Here is a 27,220-nt window from a genome sequence, read left to right as displayed (position 1 = left end):
CATTTAAGATTTAAAACCCAGTGATAAAATTCTAAAAAGTTCTACGCCAGTCCTGCGCGAGAAAATAAGTACGTCTTCAGCTCGCGGCGGAAGGTCCGAAGGTCAGGAAGTTGTCGGAGTCCTGGGGGAAGTTCGTTCCAGAGGGTAGGAGCCCCCACAGAGAAGGCCCTTCCCCTGGGGGCCGCCAGCCGACATTGTTGAGTACTTCATCACTGGAGGCTTTTAAGAAAAGACAGGACAGCCACCTATCTGAAATGGTATAGGGTCTCCTGCTTGAGCAGGGGGTTGAGCTACAACAGCGGTCACCAACTGGTGGTCTGTGGACCACTGCTGGTCCGCAAGAAAATTTTGGTGGTCCACGGAAAAAATATTTGCATTTTTTATATTGCACTAAATCAGGAGTCCTCAAACTAAGGTCCCTGGGCCAGATATGTACAATGAACATTTGTGGTGCTGCAAAGAGTCTCCCACTTCGGGGTCTTTTTGTGTGGGTTGGAGAGGGGCAGAAATTCTGACTGGAGGTTCTGCTTCAGCCTCCTGGTGCAGGGCTTTGGGCGAAGGCTGGAGGGAAGCGCCGCTGGCGGCAAAGAGCTGGAAGGCCTTGTTCCCGTGGGACTGCCTCATAGCCTGGAACTGGCTGACCATCTCAGCCCTCTGACCCTCCAGGCGCCAGTACCTGGCCTTGCACTCCCGCAGGTCTTCCCTCTGCTTGAAAAGCCTATGCTTGTAGTCCTCAGTGAGGTGCTTCTGTTGTGCCTCCTTCTTGGTCAGATCCAATTTGAACTGAGCCAGCTGTTTTGCCAACTCTTCCTCATGGTGGCTGCTTAGCTCCAGCAACTACTTCCTGTTGGGGCATAAGGAGTCCATGGGGGCAGGCAAGGAGTAGTGAGTAAGTAGTGAGTAGGAGTAGTGAGCTGGCAAGGCGCCTCTCGACATGAGTGACATCAAGTTGGCCATTCCCACCCAGTACATGATCACTTTGCCATGCCCACCCAGTTGGTCATTAGGCAGATCATATTCGTGGTCCGTGGGATTTAAAATTATGAATTTAGTGGTCCCTGAGATCCGAAAGTTTGGTGACCCCTAAGCTAGACGACCTCCAAGATCCCTTCCCGCTCTATTGTGATTGACTAAAAGCCCTATCTTAAATGTTCTTTAACTGCCTAAAAAGTATGGCAATTAGCAAGGGCACTTAGTAAAGAAAGTCTCACCAAGGGTGATGTAGGAAAACAATTCTGAGTAAAAAAAAAAAAAATAGACATAAGAGAGAAAGAACTAGTCTGTGCCATGCCCAATTTTCACCTCATTAACTTTTGAGTGAAACTGCAAGTATATTTTGATATGAACCTGAAATGAAGATAATTGTGTTTTGGGGGTTCTGCTGAATCATCCCAAGAAAAAGCTGCAGTTCTGCAGAACCAAACACAAAACGTTTTGATTCTACCTTATGGACAGCATAAGGAAGAACTGCATACCATCTTCTTCTCCTTCATATGGCATGTGAACTGATAAACCCACCTTTCCAGTGCCTCCTTTTCTCTAGCTTCCCTTAGCTGATGGGCCTGGTGATCTCTTTGGCTTTACTTGCTGTCTGTAACTTCCAGATACAACTGGCAGAACATTAATATCTGATCCTGACCTGGAGGACCTACAACTAGTTGTACCATGTTTGGAATCCTTTGTGCACAGAATGCTTTTTCTTATCGCTGTAATCAACCCACAATGCAAGTAAAACCATCTTGGGATTCTCCCGTCCTATCTGATACAGCTGCTTAATGGTAAATATAGATATGTTGGTATATATATCAATCAGACAATAAATAACAAAAGAAGCACCAAAAAGAAGTATTCATTCAGTTAACAGATATAAGTTAAAATAAATTAACTGGAAAATAAGGCACCCTGCTTCCTAATTAATTGACCCAATCTCTTTCTATAAACAATCTTCTTATACAAATATATACACAAGCAAAAATTAAAACAAAACTGACAGAAAGAGAATATGTAAAAAGAAAGAGAAGGGAGATAAAAGGAAAAAGCCTTATTTGTTTCAGAAAGGGTCAAATTCGCCAAACGAACAGCTCCTTGCGAGCAACAACCAATTTTTGGATTAATCTTCAAGGTATTCTTGCTATTGTAATTGGTATCTCTTGGCTATTTATTTTGTAAAAATATACAATCACTTCATACGTAATTATTTTAAGACGAAAATTAGTGGTAATAATTTTCATGGACTACTTGCATAAGAACTTGAATTTGGTATTATTTGCTTTGCACAGTTAAAATTTACAGTCTTGTATCTTCAGCCTATGCAATACATATTCACCAGAAACCATTATTATATTCTACAGGAATATTTACTTATGAAAATAAATTTCTGTATGTTACACAATAATTGTGGAAGAACGCATCTCATTATTTCATGTATTGTCCTGGCTCATGTGCATTTATCACATAGGTTTATATTTAACGTAATTTTTCAAGGGCATGATGTAACATTGCTGTGGCTAATCTGGTATGTGCCTAAATTGTATAGAAACATGATCCCCTGGGAAACCAGGATATAAAGTTTTGAATTCTTTCTGTAGCTGGCCTAAGAATGAAGAAAGGGATAATTCAATAAAAAAAGCCAACAGAATAAAAGCATTAGTCATTTATTATTTTTTTTAAAAAAAGATCAATATCATTTGTCTTGTTCTAAATCAGTGTTTCTCAAATAGTGGGGCGTGCCCCCCAGGGGGGGGGCGCGAGGCTCCGTAAAGGGGGGCGTGTTTGACCTCGGCAAACAAGCTAAGCCCCGTGTTTATGTCTCTGTATCCAATCAGAGAACAACGGGAGCATCTGATTGGCTGTCCAAAACCCTTGTGACACGAGCCTGTCGGAGCCATCTTTAGTGTGGGACTGCCAGTACATGTGACTGCGCATGCTCCTCCCTTTCAAGGAGAAAAACGCCTGAAAGAAAGTCACGCGGGGGGGCGCGAAAATTTTTTTCTTCTTCCTAGGGGGGCATGACAGAAAATAATTGAGAAGCACTGTTCTAAATGAATAAAAGAATCACAAGAAAATGACATGTCACTATTCTTCATGGACTCTCGGTATTATTCATAATGGGTTAATAGCACATGGTTTTGCATGGATAATCTTTAATACAACAGAGGACAATTGTTCCACCAAAGAGTATGCTCCCCTGGGCATGGATGCATAAATCAGCCACAGAAGCTCAGTGGATGATTTTGGGCCTGTCATGCGCCTTCTCAGCCCAAACTACCTCACAGGATTGTTGCTATAGGCAAAAAAATGGGAACAGAAGGAGCAATGTATACATTCAACCCCTGAATAAAAAAGTGGAATATAAATCCCTTCCCCTTCTATAGCCCTAAATTCAACTTCCAGATTAATTAATTAATTTGTCAAATGGCTTTAGTGTTTCTCATACGTAGAAATATTGCTATGCAGCAAATATAAAGCATGTATTAATTCACATGATCCTTACAGAGTATTTTAAAACATTCCGTATCTGAAAAAAAGCAGAAGGTAGCCTCTTAAGGGTCTTGTAGTTTTATAACTGGTTGCCTGGAAAAGCTGGCAGATGCTATGTCCTGAAATTTGGTTGGGAAACCTAGGGAGTTGCCAAATGGATGCTGTTATGAGAACTACACAGATTTTCCTAGATTGGCCTACTGTTACAACAAAAAGCATGCTTTCTCTGCCTTAGTGTTTTTCTGTCTATCTCCTTACTTGTTAATGTTGCTTGGACCATCCCACTATCTGGTAATTATTATTCTGATTATCTGTTGCAAATCTCAGGTTTTCTTGGGCTTAACAGATACTGGCTTTTCAGCCTGGGCGCATCCTGTTTTGCACAAATGCAGTCTCACATTACTCCCAGGAGTCAGCAATGAATCAAGCCCAGGATGCACCAATTTAATGCTGATACACTGCTGATAAAAGCTGGTACAAAAATTCTGACCAATATTTCATTTTTGATAATGTTACAATAAAAATTAGTAAGATGCCACCCTCTTTCAATTTTATGAATGAAATAAAGGGCTAGCTTAACTGCTAAATAGCCTCAATACTCAGCTAGTTTAACAGAATGTTCCCGACTCGGTGCAAAAAGAATTGTTGGCAGAAACACAGCATCCTGAATCTAGGCCTTATGAATACCACTCCATTGTTATAAGTGAAAGAAAAAAGTGCAACTACAATCAAACCCTAGCCTAGCCTTGCCACAACGTTCTGCCAGCTAAGCAAACTTTTTTTTTTTAAAAAAAATGTGATGGAACAATGCTACTGAGTTTCAGCATATATAATCATAGAATTTGTATAAATTTATAAAGACTAATATGATAAAGTAATAAAAGTATATGAGTTAAAATTAAACAATGTCTCCTTTCACACCACTCTGGTCAGTGCTATTTCTTAGCAAACAAAGCTTCAATAAATAGTATGACTGCTTATAGTTATGGTTCTCCAATAACAAGACAAAAGTAATATTTTGTTTATGGTAGAAAGAATACAGGGGAAAAACACCTTAGTTTAATGTATAAACTTTTATGTTAATCAATGATTAACTTTTTTAAATTTGAAATTAGAAGCTTAGATTACAATAATGCAAGGTGTTCATTAATCTACCTCTGGCAGGAAAACTGTCCAAACGCCTTCATTTTTGAGAAAATAGCAATTATTCTTTTTAATTGCAGACCCAACAGAGTAGACACTATTAGCTATTCAAACCTCCTTGAGACCAATTTTGTATTAAGGATTGGTAAATATTCTTATCCTAAATGTTAAATTGCTAGTGCTCCTGTTAATCACAATTCTATGCAAAAAGAGATAGCGCATGGTTGTAACTCTTATTTTGGATTATATCAAAAATCCAATCACTGCCCAGAGAAATCCATATCCTTGGCCTTTATTCCCTCCCAACTATAAGTCATAGATAGTAAAGAATATTTTACATAGAAAAGTTTGTATTAAAATTACTTTTAAGAAACAGCCATTATAAATAGATTTCCCACCAGCTGGCTAATCTAAAATATATCTAAAAGTTATACCATCAATATTAAACATTAGGTTCAAAAATTGAATGAACTGAATTTGTGATGGGCATTTAACATAAATTAGAACGGGGTTCTCTAACGATGGGTTGAAACCCCTCAAGGGAGTCATGAGCAACTTAAGAGGCAAATCAAAAAAATCAAAATCTCGAATTCTGGCAGTGCTGCTTTTTTGTCTATTTTGACTATGACTATTTTAGTTTAGTGAGTATAAATCTATTTATATGCTGACTAGAATGGATGGTACATTCCACTTTCTCTTCTGGAGTTCCAATTCTTTCTATACCTATGAGGTACCTATGCGCCTCAAAGCCAATGGGGCTATTAAGGTCAAGAGGTGGTGGGTTTTTTCCCCCCCTTCCATTACTTGATTTAGACAAATGCATCGCAAGAATTGGGATATAACTGTCCTCTGGAAAACATTAACATCAATCATATAATTATACACACATTTTAACATTTAAATACAGTACATTTGCTACGGAATACATTAAAGCAGCTGATTTTGCTACAAAGCATATTTTGTCCCGAACTGAACTATGGAATAGCATTAGACAAGAAACAGAACCCTGCAGAGCCTGGGATTTAAACTGTCACTTCCCTTTAAAAGAAACTGCCACGGTTTTTTTTTAAACACAGAAATATATACAGAATTTGCAGGGGTTTTTTTTTTTTAAAAAGAAGAATATACTGCAATTGTTAATATTTAACTATATCTCCCATTTGCCTCTCACAACAGCCAGCCTTTCCACAACTTAACATTCAAAAATTAGCATGCAGGGAACTCTCATGAGGTGGATGCCTCATCCAAGATAATATACTTACAGCTGCTGTTCCATAACTTTAGTAGGGATTTAATGTTAATTTCAAAAAGCACAGAGTCTTGTAGGCTCAACATCATGTTTCAGAGCTGCTGCAGCTGTAATTTTGTTGGTGTATCTTGTCTACCAGACCAACAGAATTTTGGCCCATAGCATCAGTATTTCATTACCATGCAGCCTCTGAGTGACGCACAACTATAGTAGAAATGCTGCTGAATGCAGAGGACCTTCAGTAAGAAAAATAAAGTTCCCATGCTTGTCACAAGAGGACATCTTTCAGGATACTCATATTTCTTGATGACACACACTGGTCCCCAGAGAAGGCAAACAAACAAATAAATAAATAAAAAATGAAATGCAGCTGAAGCCAAAGCTTTTAGTCACCTTGCTGTTGAGAACTTCAAGTGGCAACTTACTGTAATAGCTTATTGCTAACTCTGTTTGCAAATTGCGAACAAAACATTTCCACATTAGGTGATTCCGACTTGAGAATCGCTATTCTTCCATTTATCAAGTCCAAAATTCTACGCAACCAGTCAATAAGTAGGAATTTCTGCCTCTTCTTCAATTATCCCCACCCACCTATCTCCCCATCTCTGCCCTTTTGGGTGCCCTACGCAGCACCATTCTCTCAATGTTTCAGATGCTATTTGAAGGATGGCAACTTCCCCTTTTATGAACTAGCAGAGCCTCCAGGATGAGAGGAGTTTTTTTTCCTCTTAATATTTTGGCAATTAGTAAAACCTTGCTATTCTGTCAAACCTCTGAGGACTGAAAGGGAATAATAAATCTGTTCTCTCAGGTAAGCAAAGAATGCTATTACTGAACCAGTAGTAGTCCTCGACTTACAACAGCTTGTTTAGTGACTGTTCAAAGTTACAATGGCGCTGAAAAAAGTGACTTGTAACCAATTTTCACACTTACGTAAGTTGAGGACTACCTATATTGCCAGATTCATCACTGGCTGTGAGGATCTCAATGACCGAAACAGATTGAAATGTCATTAATGACATTGCTCCTAGAAAAGCAACCTAGGCCAGGAACAATTATTTGGAGGGCTTGCATTGGAATTCATTTGGAATATGGGCAAGTTTCAACTATATACCCTTTACCAAAACAGACAATGAGTACCTGCTGGAAGGTAGCGTTTCTCCACCACATTTCAAATGTATCCCACCAAAACAAATTCTTCATACCACTGCAAGGTTTCAACACAATTCTGTGCAGATTTGTGCAGATCACCCAAATCAGCCAGGCCAATGTCCAGGTCATCAGAAATCCTTTCCTGTTCTAGACAATTTTAGAAAGTTTTCACCCTGAGAATAGCTGGACGGAAAATGATTTCATCCCCAGAAAAGGCCATTTTATAGCGATTTATAAAAAAGGGAATCGGATACCTAAATGGCTAGTTTACTTTCTTTGTCTAGAGGCTTTTTTTCTTGAGCAGTTATTTTGGTTCATTTAAAGGGTTACTTTCTTGAACAACCCACTGTTAAAACAAAGCTTCCCTTAATATTGTAGGCGAAATATTTGCAATATACTTGATAATTAATGATATATCTGCCAAGCAGATTATCACCATGGGAAAATCTCCAAGGCACTTCTTTATTTACTGTCTTTAAAATATATGTATGTATGTATGTATGTATGTATGTAGGTCTTGGCATATTCGGGTCTTTTCCCGTGTAAGGTTAACCTTACACAAGAAAAGACCCGAATATGCCAAGACCTACATACCTATACCCGTGAAAACCTACGAAAACACACACAAACACACACACACACACACACACACACACATATATATATATATAGAGAGAGAGACAGACAGACAGCGCTTTGAGGTTTTTGCACATTGCTGTTTTAATTCTTAATTGTTATAATTCTTTTACACATCTATGTGAAAGAAAAATGCACAGAGAACATATATATAAAGAGGTTTATCTATAACAATCCAATACTTCAATCTGATCTGATAAATTTGGTTTCTGATAAAGAAACCAAAATATACAATTACAATTACAATTTGCAATTACTTACAACTATTTTTTCTATTTTAGAGAAGTTAAAACTATCATTATAAATTTCATGTGTTAAAAAAATTTGTTTTTCTAAATATAAAAAAAACAGTTAAAAGGTAGCTAGATATTGTAAAACTGGAGCTGGTGAGGCAAAAGTTACAATATTTAGTCCAAACAGGGCTATTATGTACACATGGCCAGATGTCTAGAGTATTCAAGGATGGAAAAGAACAGCCATCCCATCTGTTGCCATGAAAAGGAACATGTTACGCTGATGATTTGGATCCTGCATTGGCTCCCTATCAGCTTCCAGGTGCAATTTTAAATGCTGGTTTTGACTTACAAAAAGCCCTTTGTGGCTTGATGCTCAAATACCTGCCGAATTATCCTCTTCAGCACATTTGATCTGCTCAACTGGGTCTTCTTAACAGAAAGTGCCTTGAATTCTCCATTACTGCAAAGGGGGGGGGGCTGAGAGCTGCAGGCACTGCTTTTTAGTAGAGATGCCTGTGCTATAACCTTGTGCTATAAATCAGATTGGTCTCTATGTTATTGGCCTTCTGCAATTTTAAAAAATGAATTATTTTGGAAAGTCTATGAATTGTTTTACTGCTGCCTGAATTATTTTTAAATAAAACTATTGAATATTTTATTGTATTATTATATATTTTAATTGACTATTAAAACATGACTATAGCTAAGAAAAAGGGATGAGGTGGCTCAGTGGCTAAGATGCTGAGCTTGTTGATCGAAAGGTCGGTGATTCAGCGGTTGGAATCCCTAGTACGGCGTAACAGGGTAAGTTCCCGTTATTTGTCCCAGCTTCTGCCAACCTAGCAGTTCAAAAGCACGTAAAAAATGCAAGTAGAAAAACAGGGACCATCTTTGGTGGGAAGGTAACAGCGTTCCATGAGCCTTTGGCATTTAGTCATGCCGGCCACTTGACCATGGAGACGTCTTCAGACAATGCTGGCTCTTCACCTTTGAAACGGAGATGAGCACCACCCCCTAGAGTCGGAAACGACTAGCACATATGCAAGGGAAACCTTTACCTTTACATCTAAGAAACCTGTTAATATCTAAATAAACAAAGAAGCTTATGATTTAAACCTTGGGTTGATTTGAACATAGAGCTTGATTCATAGGTAAATCTCTGTAGAATAACTTCCTCCTGCAATAAAGCAACTATTCTATTTGAGTTAAGACCTTAAAGTTTATACTTTACTTAATTACAAAATCTGTTGTAACTTCCAGTGAGCTGAAATTTATTGTTATGTCCCAAAGAGAATTTGACAAAAATGTTATCTTTTTCATTGTTGCTATTCTACATTCAATCATACTTACTATTTTCTCCACTATTTCAATAAATATAAATGGAATATTCAACATTCTAAGATAGTATTTTTCATTGGTTATCAGTACTCCATTCACACATAGAACCAATAACTACATTATCACATTTAAAACATTCTTACAAAAGAGTCTGTGTTCAATTTTATTTGTTACCTGTCTCAGGTCCCCATCTTCTAGCAACATTTCACTAGTAAATTCAGCAGTTTATGACTGTATGCCTTAGGAACATTTCATTGCATTATCAGGATACAAAAATAGAAATAAGCAGATAATTTAAAGAGGATTCAGCTTCTGTCTACTATTCTAAAAAGCAGGATTGTAAACTACAATAAATCTATGTTTCATAAGTTCACATAGTTTTTGGCTAGCAGTAATGCAAACTGAATTGGAGAAATTCTAATGACTCAAGAGGTTGGCAGCATGAAACAGTTCAAATACAGGATTAATCTTCAACCAAGCAATTAGAATACTTTATGCTTTTTATTCTCAAATACTCAACCAGGAAGATTACATCCTACATAAACGTTAAAAACCTTTAGTTCACTTTATTGCTTAAGATTGCCACCTGCAGTTTTGCTATCCCATCATACATAAATTTCAGCCTGAAAATCAGAAATACCAACTATAAGATTCAAAAAGTGGAGGGAAAATCCACTTTTTTCAGTTTTCTTTATTCTAAACTCGCCACGGCTCAAAGATATTCAGAAAAAAGCTCTGCACAAATCACTATTCTTTTCACAAATGTGCAGTAGGCACTTAGAACCAAACTGAAAGGTTTTTCAGATTAACACTAACAATACATACACATTAAACACAGCCATTTGCGTCATGGTTAATCTACAGCAATGCAACACTGAAATGGTGGGGAGGGAGGTAAGACTCTATGTCCATGGTATTACCAGATGAAAATATTACCCTTCCTCTCCCTAAAGTACCATGTCCTACAGAAGACTGCTACTGGCTCCACCAGTAATAGGTTGCTTCCCCCTCTGAGACAAGCAACAATTCAGAAGCTATTATTTTGGGAATCGTAGACACAAAATATAAAAATTGGAAATGAGAATCACCTAGTCAAGCTCAGTATAGGAATCCTCTACTAAAGCATCCCCAACAGATGGCCATCCAGATTTTGCTTGGATGCTTCAAGCAAGAGAGAATCAACATAGCCTGTTCCACTGTTGAACTCTACATATTTTGAAATATTTTAATATAAAAGCTACTTCATTTCAATCCACTGTTCCCTGTTTTGCTTTCTGGAACAGCTCTGAACAATTCTATTCTGCCTTGGGGAAAAAATTAAAAAGAAAAGATAGTTTACTACCTGCTCAAATGCCTGGATTTTAATTCTCCTGCTCCCTGGGGTCTGGCTAGTTCTTTTAGTTCTGCCACCGATTGCCTCCCAACGACCTGTGCGCTCCAGCAGCCAGCAGCCCAAAGCGAGTGGAAAGAGAGCTTGCCCTGGGGTTTTCCCCGCTCTAAGCCTGAGCCCATCTACACAGAGAGCTGCAGCCAGGGGAGCTACAACTAGGACCCATGCAACTGCTTCTAGGAGTAGCAGAGGCTCAAAAATGGCGGGGAAAGATGCAAAATGATGCCAAAGGGCAACAGAGAAAGAGCTGGCTAAGATCCAAAAGGCTAAGAAAAGCCTGGATCAGGAATGTTCTCCTATGGGACGGGCAGAGGCTTCCCGCCCTCAGGAAGAAAGGCCATTGGCTCCTGCTAATGATTCAGGACCTCTGCAAACTGCCTCTTGCAGGGAAGGGTCGCCAGATGGCGCCAGAGAGGCGTGCTATCCAACCTTAGGAAAGAGCCTTTTTTCTTGCAAGTCCTATCTTGCCTGCAGCAGGGTCAGAGGAGCTTATCCCTCCACCCAGAGCTAGGCCAGAAGCCTCGTTTACTTCCACTGCAGCGGGACTCCACCCAGTGGAGGAAGCTGGTTCAGAATTGCCTGAATAGTTAAAACAGATCATTTCCCAAGCTATTACCCAGGGAACAGCTGCAGGCTTGCAGCAGAGGAATTTACCTCTTTCCTTTCCTCTTACCAACATCAACAGGCACAACCTATGCTTCAGGAGGATTGGCTGGATCCTTGGGAGTTTTCTTTATTCTAAACTTGCCATGGCTCAAAGATATTCAGAAAAAAGCTCTGCACAAATCACTATTCTTTTCACAAATGTGCAGTAGGCACTTAGAACCAAACTGAAAGGTTTTTCAGATTAACAATACATACATATTAAACACAGCCGTTTGCGTCATGGTTAATCTACAGCAATGCAACACTGAAATGGTGGGGAGGGAGTTAAGACTCTATGTCCATGGTATTACCAGATGAAAATATTACCCTTCCTCTCCCTAAAGTACCATGTCCTACAGAAGACTGCTACTGGCTCCACCAGTAATAGGTTGCTTCCCCCTCTGAGACAAGCAACAATTCAGAAGCTATTATTTTTGGGAATCGTAGACACAAAATATAAAAATTGGAAATGAGAATCACCTAGTCAAGCCCAGTATAGGAATCCTCTACTAAAGCATCCCCAACAGATGGCCATCCAGATTTTGCTTGGATGCTTCAAGCAAGAGAGAATCAACATAGCCTGTTCCACTGTTGAACTCTACATATTTGGAAATATTTTAATATAAAAGCTACTTCATTTCAATCCACTGTTCCCTGTTTTGCTTTCTGGAACAGCTCTGAACAATTCTATTCTGCCTTGGGGAAAAAATTAAAAAGAAAAGATAGTTTACTACCTGCTCAAATGCCTGGATTTTAATTCTCCTGCTCCCTGGGGTCTGGCTAGTTCTTTTAGTTAAATTATTGCATTCCATTCAAATGCTTGTCCCACCCAATTATGAAAAGCTGACACGAAGACATCAAAATGCAATCTGGATGGGGCAAAACAGACTGTGACTCACCCTTAGCAAGATGAAGCGGCTGTGGGTATTTGGACCCCCCTGGGGAAAAAGATCTTCCACCTCTGGCTCTGGATTAAATGTTTTAATGTTTTCTATTACTTTTACTATAATTATAGTTTTAAATGTTTTTTAAAAACTTTTTAATAGTAATATATGTTCTCCCTAGAGCTGGCTCGAGAGCATCCAGGAATGGGTAGTAGCTCTATCTTTTGCATGGAGACTGAGCGTGATCTTATTTGCATCTCTGGCCATTCCTTCGTTGTCTGGTGATTCCCCAGTTCGGCTCTGTCTTCATGCAGAAGAGACATATTGGAGTGAGCTGTGCCTTTGGCCTGGATTCTCCAATTTGTGAGCTTAACAAAAATATTTTCTTTTTTGGGTGGATTGATTCAGCGATCAGGCAGCTTTTCGGTCTGCCGATCAGCTGTCTCCTTGCTGGCTTTAATCAGCCAAGGTCCCAGCCAGCCGTGGTTAGCAATAAGGGCCTATAAGTAGTATCTGGCTCCTTGGTGAGTGGAGGCCCAGGCATTCCCGTCAGGAGGGCGGAAGGGGACTCAGTCACTGTCCAGTGGCGTCTGGGACATAGCGCAAATTGAGCCGCGGCAGCAGCTACCCATTGCAGGTCCGCCTGCCTATATTCAGAGTGGAAGATGGCGTCTCGTGTGCGCTCCAGCAGCCAGCAGCCCAAAGCGAGTGGAAAGAGAGCTTGCCCTGGGGTTTTCCCCGCTCTAAGCCTGAACCCATCTACACAGAGAGCTGCAGCCAGGGGAACTACAACTAGGACCCATGCAACTGCTTCTAGGAGTAGCAGAGGCTCAAAAATGGCGGGAAAAGATGCAAAACGATGCCAAAGGGCAACAGAGAAAGAGCTGGCTAAGATCCAAAAGGCTAAGAAAAGCCTGGATCAGGAATGTTCTCCTATGGGACGGGCAGAGGCTTCCCGCCCTCAGGAAGAAAGGCCACTGGCTCCTGCTAATGATTCAGGACCTCTGCAAATTGCCTCTTGCAGGGAAGGGTCGCCAGATGGCGCCAGAGAGGCATGCTATCCAACCTTAGGAGAGAGCCTTTTTTCTTGCAAGTCCTATCTCGCCTGCAGCAGGGTCAGAGGAGCTTATCCCTCCACCCAGAGCTAGGCCAGAAGCCTCGTTTACTTCCACTGCAGCGGGACTCCACCCAGTGGAGGAAGCTGGTTCAGAATTGCCTGAATAGTTAAAACAGATCATTTCCCAAGCTATTACCCAGGGAACAGCTGCAGGCTTGCAGCAGAGGAATTTACCTCTTTCCTTTCCTCTTACCAACATCAACAGGCACAACCTATGCTTCAGGAGGATTGGCTGGATCCTTGGGAGTTTTCTTTACTAGCTCCTTCCATGAGGAGGGGGACTCCTCGGCTGAGGAGGAGCAATTCCAGACCTTTTCAGAAGATGAAGGGCTGAATCTGGATCCATCACCTTTTTACAGGCCTTTTTAAGCCGGATTTATTTAAGTCATTGCTGCGTAAGGCCAAGGCTATAACAAATTTGGATCCTGACCAAGTTTCTGAATCAATCCAGAGCCTGGGGGATTCAGGTCATTTGCTCTTTTCTGCCCTGTCTCCAGGGATGCAGCCAAACGAAGCCTGATGAACTCAGCGATTCCACACCTGCTGGAGATCCAAGCAATTCAACCTGTCCCTCAGAAGGAACTGGGACTGGGCTTCTACTCGATACTGTTCTTGGTTCAAAAGAGCTTTGGAGGGTGCAGAGCTATTCTAGACCTCAAACATCTGAACAAGTGTCTGGAGTACAAATGCTTCAAAGTGCAGTCACCCCAATCAATTCTGGGAGGTATACGACAGGGCAACTTCCTCACCTCCATAGACCTCACAGAGGCATATCTCCATATACCCATCAGACCTGCTCAGACAGTTCCTCTGTTTCTCATATTCAGAAAGGCACTATCAATACCAGGCCATGCCATTTGGCCTGTCTTCAGCGCCATGAGCCTTTACAAAGATACTGGCGGCCTTGGCAGCCCACCTTCGATCCATGCCAATCAGGGTCCAATTGTTCTGTCCTCCTCCGCCTCCATCCGAATGATGGCTTATTTATTTATTTATTTAATTAATTAATTAATTAATTAATTAATTTATATAATTAGCCAGCACTATCAGCTCTGGCGGCAAAAGAGCCAGCGTCTGCCAAGAGCCCTCGTTATCTTCCATGATGCTGGTGAGTCACAAACTTCAGCTCTAGTCAATCAGTGGGTTTGCCTGTTACAAAGAGACACACCAGCTCTTGCTGCCTTTTATATCCTGTGGGGTGTGGCTCCATGACTTAGCACTTCCTAGGCCTGCCCCACCCTTGCTTCTGTTGTTTCCTCCTCTCCTGCCTACGAACCCTAGGATTCAACCAAGCCTGACTGCTGTCAGCTGGGTCTGCAGGCATGGCCTGGGGGAGGAAAGAGTCAGGGGATGGAGGCCTCATTATTTCTTCCACCTGGCCTGCTTCTGGCTCCTGGAGCTGAGCCAGGGGAGCCAATGTTCCTGAGGTAAGTCCTGACGGCCCTTCCCCCTCACTTTCCAAGTCACTTTCTGGCAGCAGGGCCGGCTCAGGGGGGCGCAGACACAACGCCAATATTACCTGAACAATATCCTGATTCAGTCCTCGTCAGCAGTTCAGGCAGAGGCAGACCTAAAGATCACAATCCAGGTCTTAAAAAAACATGGCTTTTCAATAAACAGGAAAAGTCATTTTCATCCGACCACCAGATTGCTCCATTTGGGAGCCATTATAGATACATCTGAATGCATGGTGTCTCTATCCCTGGAGAGACAGGACAACAGTTAGCAAGCTGCATCACGGCCATGGACACAGTACCACTCATACTCCTGTCACATCTCCTGGGGAAGATGATATTGTGCATCTCCATTGTACCGTGGGCACGACTTCACGCCAGGGCACTGCAGTGGTTTCGCCTGCCTTACTAATGATCCGGCAGAAGCAATTCCCAGGACAGGGTAAGAGTTCCCCTATAGGTACTGCAGTCCCTTCGGTGGTGGAGGTCACAGGCCCTTACCAAGGGAGGCCTATTCAAGGAGCCAGACCGTCTGACCATCATGACGGACGCCAGCCTTTATGGTTGGAGGGGCCATTGCCAGTCACAGATTGCACAGGGCTGGTGGACCCAGGCGGACCTGTCACACAAGATCAACTGGCTGGAGCTCACGGCAGTTTACCTGGCTCTCGAGAGCTTCAAGGAAGCCACAGTAGGACAACATGTTTTGGTCTTAACAGACAATGTGCAGCCAAAGCCCACATCAATCACCAAGGGGAGGACTCATTCCAGGTCTCTCATGGCAGTGGTAGATTGTCTGGGGCACTTTGTGGAGAGTCACCTTCAGTCCATAAGGGCAAAGCACATCTCTGGGGTCCTGAAAATGCAGGCAGATTGCCACAGCAGGGTGACTGTGGACCATTACGAGTGGCATCTGCACCCCTCAGTGTTCCAGGAGCTGGCAGTTTGTTACAGGAGGCCGGTTATAGATCTGTTTGCCTCTCCAGAAAATCTGCCGTGGTTTTTCAGCAGGTTCAGATCACGGAGGGGGCGGAAGAGACAGATGCCCTGCGATCCCCGTGGCCTTGGGTTCTTTTATACACATTCTCCCCCCCACTTGCCTTGATTCCGGCAGTCATCAGGAAGGTGCTCACGATGAAGGCGGAGGTTATCCTGTTAGCTCCCTATTAGCCCAGGAGACCATTGTTTGCTGAGCTGGTCCACCTGTCCATGAGACCACCCTGGAGAATACCTCAGGACAGATTATACCTCAGCCAGGGGACCTGGTCCATCTGCAACTCATTAAAATATGGGGTCCTTGGTGCTCTCTGACCTTGGTTGTTTTCTTGCAGACATTTCATTATCCAAACTAGGTAACATCATCAGTGCTAGTGCTGATGTTACCTAGTTTGGGTAATGTAATGAAGTATCTGAAAAGAAATAACAAAGTTCAGACAGCACAACCTAACTCAAGAGTGGCTATTTTGGAAAACGTGTTACACTAGAATGAAGAATACATTAATGTTATCAACAGACATTTAAAACCAAAATGTTTCTTTCTAGCTAGCCATTAACTGTATTGAACCTATTATAATGCTCAATGATTCATCATTTCCAACATTTATAATATATATGACTGGAACATTTTATTTTAAATCCAAGCATGTTTGTTTCACCAAATTACAAAATTAAAACAACTAGCCTGGGTACTTACGGGACCGCCTGCTGTTACCTTATGCTTCCCACCGACCCGTACGCTCTCACAGAGAGGGACTTCTCAGGGTGCCGTCCGCCAAGCAATGTCGGCTGGCGGCCCCCAGGGGAAGGTCCTTCTCTGTAGGGGCTCCCACATTCTGGAACGAACTTCCCCCGGGTTTACGCCAAATACCTGACCTTCGGACATTCCGTCGTGAACTGAAGACACATCTTTTTATTCGCGCGGGGCTGGCTTAAATTGAATTTTATTAAATTTTAAATTCTTATTAACTAATTTTAAATGGGGTTTTTAGTTCATTGTATACTTTTCAGGCCAATTTTAAAATAAGTTTTTTAATTGCATTTTAAATTGTATATTGTACTATCTGTTTTATTTTGCCTGTACACCGCCCTGAGTCCTTCGGGAGAAGGGCGGTATAAAAATCAAATAAATAAATAAATAAATAAATAAACTTTAAGTCCTCAATTCAAATATTACTTTGGATCAATTTCTATATTTTAGTGATGTTAGAATTACCATAGGAGAATGTCAGGTGACTGTATCTAAGGAAAATTTACCGACATTGTATGGTTTGGATGATTCATGGCCTGGCTAGTTTCGTTGGACAGCTCTTCCTCAGAAAAGAGCTCAAATATAATAATTAGATTAACAGAAATAGGAATTATATTAACAATATTACTTGGTATAATCATGTTTAAGAAGGAAAAACATAATCCACATTTTCGGAGCTAGACTCTATTTGCAATACCAGAATCAGATGAAACATCAGGAAATAGCTATTCAATGTGTATTATTTACAAAAGGAAAAAGCAATTGAACATATACTAATTGAAATTAATCAATCAGGATAGAGCTGGAAGGGATCTTGGGGGTCTTCTAGTACAACCTCCTGCTCAAACAGGAGACCTCATACCCGTGATGGCGAACCTGTGGCACGCGAAGTCTTGTCATCTGGCATGCACGGCATTGCCTGTTTGTCTTCTGGGGTTCTGACACACATACACGTGATGATCAACTGTCCTTTGTGTGTGCAGCAGTGCTAAAAACCGGTCTGCACATGCACGCTGGCTAGCTGATTGTGTTGTCTGCACCCCCCCCCAAGCTGGGACCCCTGCCAGAAAGTGACTTGGAAAGTGAGGGGGAAGGGCCATCAGGACTTACCTCAGGAGCACCGGCTTCCCTGGCTCAGCTCCAGGAGCCAGAGGCAAGCCAGGTGGAGGAGATAACGAGGCCTCTGTCCCCTGACTCTTTCCCCCCCAGGCCATGCCTCCAGACCCAGCTGATGGCAATCAGGCCTGGCTGGACCCTAGGTTTCGTAGGCAGGAGAGGCGGGAACAACAGAAGCAGGTGTGGGGCAGGCCTAGGAAGTGCTGAGTCATGGAGCCACACCCCACAGGATATAAAAGCAGCAAGGGCTGCTATACTTCTTCATAGCAAGCAAATCAATTGCTTAACTAGAACTGAAGTACTGTTGTTCTTGGTTGACTCATCAAGAGAAATAACAGAGATACTTGGCAGACGCTCGCTAGTTTGCTGCCAGAGCTGATAGTGTCGGCTTATTAAGTCATCGCTCGGACTGAGGCGAGGGGGACAGAACAGATTGTTGGGTGTGCATGCACAATAGAACCTGGAAGTTTGGCTTTTCATCAAGTTTTCCCTGATGAGCGCACATGCGTGCAACATTTCCACACAATTTATAAACTGAATGGATACTTAGCACTAAAACGTTCATTTTAGTTGATCGTTGCACGTTTTCCAAAGTCTCAACATCTTTTTTTGTAATGTGGTAACCAAAACTGGATGCAGTATTCCACGTGTGGTCTTACTAAGGATTTATAAAGTGGTACTAACTGCCTGTTACTTCCTTGCCATTTTTATCCATTAATTTTTCTTAGGGTCTTTCTGGGTTTGTTAAAATCAGCTCTTTTAAAGTTTAAGACTCTGATTGGATTATATTCTATTGCTTGTGTTAGCATTATATTGAACTTCAATATGATGTGGTTACTCTCGCCCAAGGTTCCGGCAACTTCAACTCCTATCACTTCTTATAAGTAAAAATTAGGTCCAGTATAGTTTTCCTCTAGCTCACTCGCTCTACCTTTTGGATGACAAAATTGACAGCTAAATTCAATCTCCCACTTACTGCAGAGTTTGTCTCCCATTTGTATCAGGGTAGTTAAAGTCTCCCATTACTACTGTGGTATGTTTTCTACATACATTTGTTAATTGATTAGCAAAGAGTTCATCTATTTCTTCTGCTTGGTTGGGTGGCCTGTAGTATATGCCTATAGCAATATCATTTTTTTCCTCTCTTTTATATTGACTCATGTGTACTAGGAGATTTTCATCCTTGGTTTTGTGTACTTCTGTAGAGATGTGGTGTTCTTTTTATATATAATGCAATTCTACCTCCTCTTTTGTTAGGCCTGTTTCTTCTGAATAGTTTGTATCCTTCCATCAGTACATTCCAGTCATAAGTTTCATCCCACCAAGTTTCAGTAATGGCAACTATATCCTATCTGCCTTCATGAACTAATAATATTTCAAGTTCACCTTGTTTTTTCCCTAAACTTATGAGAAACATGCTTCAAGTTAAATCGTGCAAGCATCTTTAGAATAAGAAAAGAGGGGGTTATATTTACCTTCCTTCTACTATAGCTCTCACTGCTTTAGTAAATTGTTCTCTCTTCCCCAAAATATTGACAATAATACAACTGGAAAATTTTTCTTGTATTTACTTCATAATCTCCTCAGTTGACTTTCGTTTTTTATACTAAAAAAGTTTTGAAAGTTATAACCTATTTATTTTTTTAAAAGTATATGGACATCTTAATCAAATAAATCTGGGCAGCTAACAAAGCATAAAATAAAAAATACATAGAAATAGGTTAAAAATACATTCCAAATAAAAATAATCAACTCTTTGATTGGCATAGAACAAATGTACAAACTGGGCTTTAATATCTTAGGCTCTAAAGCCCAAGGAAACAAAACAAAAACAGAAAAAGAATACTATATTCAGCATCAATACATTACGCTTTCCACATTAAATCTTGTAATTTACAAACTGCAGCCATATACCTTTAACAGATGTATGTATGATTTGAGTACCATTTAAATAAATGAACACTTCAGCTGATAGTACACAAATTCATTTTCAAGGCAAGAAAACTGATTGCCGTAGCTCAGATAATAGCACTACCTTTTAAAAATTACACTAGCCCTCAAATTTCCCATAATCAAGGCACATCAATACATACTGTAATTGGAATGCAGAAAATGAATGCCATCTTCATCTAACGTCTGTCCTAATGAAAACAAACTGATGCGCCTCATTTTCAATAGTTTCGGAGAATTTTCACAGACCGTATTTCCAACATCTGACATGACAGAAGGCACAATTTTTTTAAAGAAGTCCATGCTTGAGTTTTACCATTCCTAGCACATTGATTAAAGTCTTCTGTTTAATGGCCACAAGCAGAAGTCCAGATGCTTGTGCAAACTTCCTTGAAGAACTTTTACAAGCCGGTCTGTTTGTGCTACTTTACATAATGATGTCATACTAAACTTGGGTGGTGCGCAGTTCAAACACCAGCAAGCTAACAACCGAGAAAAGTTTTAAAGATGTACATTTTAACAAACTAAAGCAGTCCAGTCGTTAAAAATACTCTGAGACTCTGAACTGTGAACATAAACCAATAAAAATAACAGAAAGATAATTTAAAAAAATAAAACATACAACATGCATACATATAAAATATGTTTCTACCTAATTAACTGGAAGTTTTAGTTTTATCTTGTAAGGGAGGAGTATACTTCTGCACTCAAAAGATAAAAGTTATCACTGTGAAATGTTTGTGGCCCTTATGAATATAGTTACCAAGGTTTCCAATACTCTGTGCTAAGTATCCATTCAGTTTATAACACAAATTAAGTTGCATTTTTTTAAAAAAATTATTATTATTTTTAAAAAGACCATTCTCCCTTAAAAGGGCTGTCAATAAATGGCAATTTAAGTCACAGCATTTTATACAAGGTATTTTCTGTAATACTGCATCTTTTATATACAGTATTATTCATAGAGAAAATTAGAAAGCATATTTGTAACTTGCTGAATGAGCTGAATTCTGACATACGTACCATCACATAGGAGCATCAAATCTTAGCCAAGAACACTAATAACCATTAGTTAGACATTATTTGTATGAATATTTCACTTGTTTTCTTTCCAGACAAATCTTTAAGCTTACATTTAACTTTTTTCATGAGTAAAAGTAACATGAAACATAGCAAGATAGAAGTGGGTAGTTCATATTTTTGTTCTTCATGAATCTTTAAGAAGTGTTTGAAGTGAGAAAGAAGTTTACTGTAAGACTGCTTGTTCTGAAAAAGCATATGACAAAAGTTAATCAGTTTTAATTGTGGAATGTTTTGTACAAATATGATGTTGAAGATATGCTGCTGAATGAAACAAAAATAGCACGTGATGAAAATAAACCTCATGGAAAATAAAAAGTAAGTTCAGGAAATGGTTCAACATTAAGCAGAGCGCTGTGATGTTACCTTGTGATTAATGTATTTATGGATAAATTTATAGGGACAGCTTGTGGTGAAGTCAGAGATAAGATGGTTGAGGTCATGTGCTTTTGTGTGCAGTTAATTTATGTTGCAAAGGATTCAAATGATTTGCAATGACTATGAAGGTGCACAATGCAACAAGGAGTTTGGCTCTAAAATTAAAGTGTCAAGATTAAGGTAGTTGTTGTTTTTGTGAAGTAACAAAGTAAATTGTTCCAAGTTATTCCTAAATGAAAAAACTTAGACCAAGCACATGAATGGAAACATTTAAAGGTGTGTAAATGCTGTTAGAAATGTAAAAGGATTATGCATAACCTTCTTCAAGGAATCAATATTTGTGAAAACATAGGAAAACGGGAGAGAACATGCTTCTGCTCATTTTGTGATGAACGTGATAGTTGGGTATGGCAAGAAAAAAACAGCTGACTGCAATGGGAATGGATTGCTTAAGTATAAGAAGAAGAAATAGATCAAGAACTGGAGATGAATGTGGACTGGACGCTAGAGTGACCAGTACAAATGTCACATACAGAAAATGAATAACACAATCTTTGGGTAAACTAGGTTCTTTCTTATCTAGTCATGTCTTTAATTTCTGTGACTTATTGTTTCTTATATAATTGCTTTTATTTGTTTACAGGTCTTATAGCCCTTGTTTTCTGCATTTCCTCCAGTGCAGCATAGTTGGTTATGAATGTAAGTTTGCCAACTTCAAAACTTAAGTAAAATATTTTCAGAACAAAAATTTGTTGAACATAAAGCTAATTACACTGCTTAATTACATGTCTTTCTGCATTTTATCAGGACAGAAATTCACAGAGATATTCAATTCAAAATATTTAATGAAGTCAAGAATTATACACATACTGGTATTTACACAAGAAGGAGCTTTATATACTTGAATCTAGTTACTCCAACTAAAAAAGCTTATGCAGGTGGAAAACTGTTTTAGCCGTTTTATTCGCAGATCATCAATAGTTTGTCCATGAAAAATTAAGCAATACCACCCAGAAAAGTAAGCTTTGTGCTATATAGTGGATTCAATAAAATGTGACAAGAGACTGTTCCTTAGATAAGGGCTAAAGGGGAGAGGTGGGTATGGCAAGAAAAAAACAGCTGACTGCAATGGGAATGGATTGCTTAAGAAGTATAAGAAGAAGAAATAGATCAAGAACTGGAGATGAATGTGGACTGGACGCTAGAGTGACCAGTACAAATGTCACATAAAGAAAATGAATAACACAATCTTTGGGTAAACTAGGTTTAATTACATTTCTCTTTCTTATCTAGTCATGTCTTTAATTTCTGTGACTTATTGTTTCTTATATAATTGCTTTTATTTGTTTACAGGTCTTATAGGCCTTGTTTTCTGCATTTCCTCCAGTGCAGCATAGTTGGTTATGAATGTAAGTTTGCCAACTTCAAAACTTAAGTAAAATATTTTCAGAACAAAAATTTGTTGAACATAAAGCTAATTACACTGCTTAATTACATGTCTTTCTGTATTTTATCAGGACAGAAATTCACAGAGATATTCAATTCAAAATATTTAATGAAGTCAAGAATTATACACATACTGGTATTTACACGAGAAGGAGCTTTATATACTTGAATCTAGTTACTCCAACTAAAAAAGCTTATGCAGGTGGAAAACTGTTTTAGCCGTTTTATTCGCAGATCATCAATAGTTTGTCCATGGAAAATTAAGCAATACCACCCAGAAAAGTAAGCTTTGTGCTATATAGTGGATTCAATGAAATGTGACAAGAGACTGTTCCTTAGGTAGGGGCTGAAGCGGAGAGGTGGGAACTAGCATAGCTAGAGCCGGAGGGAACCACTGTGTGAACACTGAGCATGTACCTTCCAACCTCAAAGCTAGGAAAAGAAAAGCCAAAAATATTTTGATTTGAAAAGACAGCGAACAGACTTGAGCATTAAAACCTGGAGTTGACATATATAGACAGCTTCTGTGTTATGCAGTGGGAAGGTCATCTGTACAGTACCTGTATGGCTTCTTATGTACAATAAAGGAGCTTATCTAGCAGTGTCAGGTATGTGACGCTTCTGCTTTTATCTAGCAAAGGGCAGGTTTCTGGAAAAACAGATTTATAGTTGCCCCTAACCTGAGGTCTTGCCCGCTGGCACTTGTAAAAAGCAGCAGCACTGCTTAGGCAATAATATTGAGGCTTTATAGTATACCGGAACTATGGCTTTTTCAAAATAAGTAGACAGAATAGAATTCCTACTACAAATGCTAGCAACAATTTCCTGGTTCTTGCCAACCACAGTTCTGAGCAATAGCTGAATATCTGCATCTATATTACATTCAGTAGCACTCTTCACATCCTATCAATATATAATGATAAGATGAATACTCAAAACTTAGCATGTAATATTTTTTATTGAATAAGATTACTCATTTACTGTAACCTCCTCTGGAAATATTTCTCTATTGCAGGCTATTCTCTTGAATTTGTAATAAATACAGAAATGGCCGATTATTGATGGTTGTAGAACTTTTCAAAGTTACTTAAAGATTGGGTTTGAACTTTTATAAAAATGGAGCAGAATAGTCAACAATGTCAGTTTCAAAACACTTTGTGCTTGAATCTTGAATCAAGAAAAAAACTATCTTCATTTTAAAACTTCTACTGTTGGAAAGAAGAAGAAGGGTCCTGTAAACACAGCTGACCACTGAAGTTATCTATACTCTTTTATATTGCCCTTCCAGAATAAACTATTTTTGGCAAATCCCAAATTAACAATAAAAAATGGATGATAACAGAATAATAGAATTGGAAGGGAGATTCCAGTCCAACCCTCTGTACAAGCAGGAGATCCTGTACCATTCTGGACAAATGGCTGAAATGATGAAAATACTAATTCTAGAGAGGGGAGGAACCTTTTTCCAGACAGTAGAAACTATTTTCACATACAGTATTAAAATAACAGCAATGAGTGCAGAGGTCAGAGCATTTGAATATACATTTTGTGTACACACACATGTACACACACACACACACAAATAAGAACAGATTAACCATCAATCACAAGTCACTAGTGGTGCTAATTTGGTGCTAATGGGTTAAGGGTTTTTTTGTTATTGTTTTTTTGCTATTTCCAACCACATAATAGAATACCTGAGAAAGAAAAAAATATCTATATTGCAACATATTAAGAATGCTAAGGCCATATTTTACAATAAATTCTAGGACAGTAATTCATTGTTACAGCATCTTTGGAATTCTATTAATTTTTTTACAATTGTTAAAAAAGGCTATATATAGTATTGAAATGAAAGAAATGTCACCTGAGTTTAACCTGATAAAAATTTGTATTTTTTGTGCTGATAAAGCAATGTCTTTACTTAGCACTAGATCTAACGCCATTGTGCTGAGTGTACACTTTAAATAAGAAACACAAGCCTTATTCAGTGAACTTAGGATACCGCAAAGTTTCCATTCAAGAATGAAGAAAATGCAGTATTATGAAGCTTAGTAAATAAAAGTCAATGGCAAAACAAATACATAATAGATACGAGATTTTGTTACAGAAACTTAAGTCACAAATTCAAACAGACTCTACCTAAATTTAGGAATATATGCAAATTAATAGCTACTTTTCTTCAAACTTAAAAGAGAAACCCTTCATATATGCCGGTAATACTAGTTTTAAAGGTCCCAATTCCCTCCAAATGCTAATATACTACTTCACAAAAGATCTATTCCTTAAAATTAATCACTCTTTGATGCTACAAACTCTGTCCAACAATCTGTGCTTTTCATCAAGGTTGCAGACACATCTGATCTATGAAAATGGTGTTTACTCTTCGAAATTACATTCTAAAATGAGATGATTTTCATGTTTGTGTTAATTGTGTCCTGCCACCTTTGCTTTGGTTTTCTGTGTGGGCATTTGCCATCAGTGTTAGTTATGATGCTGGAAGCATCCAGCCTGGTAGGGAGAAGGGATCAAGTGCATGGCTAGAGTCACTGCGCAACCATAAAAGCCCAAAACCCCACCCACCCCTGAGTTTCTTGGAGCCATATCTAATTGTTTCCAAGAGTAGGCTGCCAGACTGGAGAGATTCCTGTATTATAGGCAGAAGATAATAAAGTTTGCTCGAAGTCTGCACATCTGGGTCTGGTTTTTTAATACTTGACATGTGCAGTACAGGTAAAGGTGGTCACAGAAAATAGCCATACCATTGTATGCATTTTTCTCACATTTTTTGTTACTGGTGCAATGTCCATCTGTGCATCACTGTTAGCACTGTTGATAGGGTCAAGAAAGGGAAAAAAAACGAATGACCAAACAAGCATCCACATCTCAATGGCATGTAAAGAGTACTCAGCACTTTTGGTGGGCGGCCTGCATCCAGCACCATATAGTGCTATTGGTGGATTATTGATTTTAGGTGAATTGGCATACACCTATCGCAGAGTACATCAGTGATCTTCTATGCACCTATGTTGCATTTATTTTCACATGCACTACCTCATTAATGACAGTCAGTTTGCAGATGGGATCCTAAGTAACACTACGTGCCCAGCTCAAAAAATGCAAAATGTGCAGTCTTAGATTTCAACAGCGATTTCCCCACCAGACTTCTAAATTTGTACAAATGCAACAAATCCCCCTCAAAATACCGGTAATTTTAAACTGCTTCTTTCAACATGTAAGAAGTAAGAAAAAATCAAGGAAATGATTGGTCCACTAATGGGAGAAGTTGGCAAGGGGGTGACAGGTAAAGGGGAGAAAGCAGCACTGCTTAATTCATTCTTTGCATCTGTCTTTACCCAAAAGGGGGGGGGGGAATAGTCCAACCTATCAAAAACAGCAGAGGACAGGATAGGAATGCAAGTAAAAATAGGCAAGGAAATGGTAAATCATAAGGACCAGATGGATTACATCCCAGGGTTCTGAAGGAGCTGGCATAAATGATCTCAGAACCACTGAACAAAATTTTTCAAAGCTCCTGGAGCACCAGAGGACTGGAAAAGAGCTGATGCAGTTCCAATCTTCAAAAAATGTATCCAGGCCAATCTCTGAATAAAAGACCAATATGTGAAAAAAATCCTGGAAAAGATAAGCAAGCAGTGGGTTTGCAAACACCTAGGAACAAGCAAAGCAATTACTAGAAGCCAACATGGGTTTGTTAAAAACAAATCACTTTTACCTTTTTTAAAATTATAGTGTGTATTCCATTCTCCTTAGCCAGCCTATGACCATAATAAATATTTGATTGATTGTAATAACAGAAGGAGTTTGTCTTCACTAGAACGTCACAGCTGACCTGGATGCTGTAGGTACTGAAACTAATCTTAGAAACTCAAATCTTCTTGATATCGCGGCGCAGATTAGATTGGCTAATGTGATCATTCCATGTCTGGGTGCAGTGCTGTAGTTCTTCTCTGGTAGTAGCCGCAAGCAGGATATAGTCAATGTAGGGCAGGATACACTGTGATGCAGACATTTGCATGATGGTATTCATGAAGAGAATGAATATTAAGAGTAATAACATAAAGCCAACCTTCACAGGAAAGCTGTCAGAAAGGCTGGTGGCACATAATACTCACCAGTATTAAACTCCAGATTCATGTTATGATTAGCTTGGGTGTACCGTGGTCACATAGCTAATACCTTAAGGTTATGTGAAACACAGTCAAAATCTCTTTCTGTTTGAGGAAAGTTACAGATTTAATGACTTATTTTGTCTATGCTTCCCATGAATATGCAAGCTGCAAAATATGGTGTCGGAAGTGTTCAAACTTTTGACAAAACTGCACTGGTTGGTACAGGTTTCAATGATTCTCAAAAAATTCTCAAAAATTTTAACTGTGTGTGACAAGAGGATTGTTTGGAGTAGTCGCTGGATCACTTCTGTTCTTAAAGAGGATAACTGACGTACAAGCAGCAGGGATCTGGCCAGAGTCCGCAATGCCACAAAGAAGTGAAATGTAAACCACACAACCCAAATATTTTGTTCTGTTTTAACTTTGTTTTTCCTGCATCCCATGCTTGAATTAAATCCATATAATTTGAAAGTTCTTGATAACTCAAAATTTTGTCATTGCTGAGGTAGTTCACTTGTTTCCAATAAAAGATTTTTACCTGCTTGGGAGAAGAGGATGGGAATGCATAAAGAGATAATCAAACAAGAAAACTATTGTCTTCATTGCTGAATACATCATCCACCTCCCCTAAATGCTGTCTTCATGC

General features: G+C 39.5%; 1 protein-coding gene across 8 annotated transcripts in view; it reads right to left on the bottom strand.

The window, feature by feature from the left end:
- Positions 1–27,220, bottom strand: part of FRYL (FRY like transcription coactivator) — a 171,082-nt gene that overhangs the window by 117,174 nt on the left and 26,688 nt on the right. For 3 of the 8 annotated variants that reach the window (XM_058192128.1, XM_058192130.1, XM_058192132.1), the window contains exon 1: positions 19,681–20,269. The exons of 2 other annotated variants lie outside the window; for them this stretch is intronic. In XM_058192128.1, the coding sequence (XP_058048111.1) occupies positions 19,681–19,840 (160 nt within the window). In that variant the 5' untranslated portion in view covers positions 19,841–20,269. Of the gene's footprint in view, positions 1–19,680; positions 20,272–27,220 lie in introns of those variants that run through there. 3 more of the 8 variants (XM_058192131.1, XM_058192136.1, XM_058192133.1) reach the window with 2 other exon arrangements.

This window comes from Ahaetulla prasina, chromosome 8, assembly GCF_028640845.1.
Source record: "Ahaetulla prasina isolate Xishuangbanna chromosome 8, ASM2864084v1, whole genome shotgun sequence".
NCBI lineage: Eukaryota > Metazoa > Chordata > Lepidosauria > Squamata > Colubridae > Ahaetulla > Ahaetulla prasina.
This window is presented reverse-complemented; position numbering and strand designations above follow the sequence as displayed.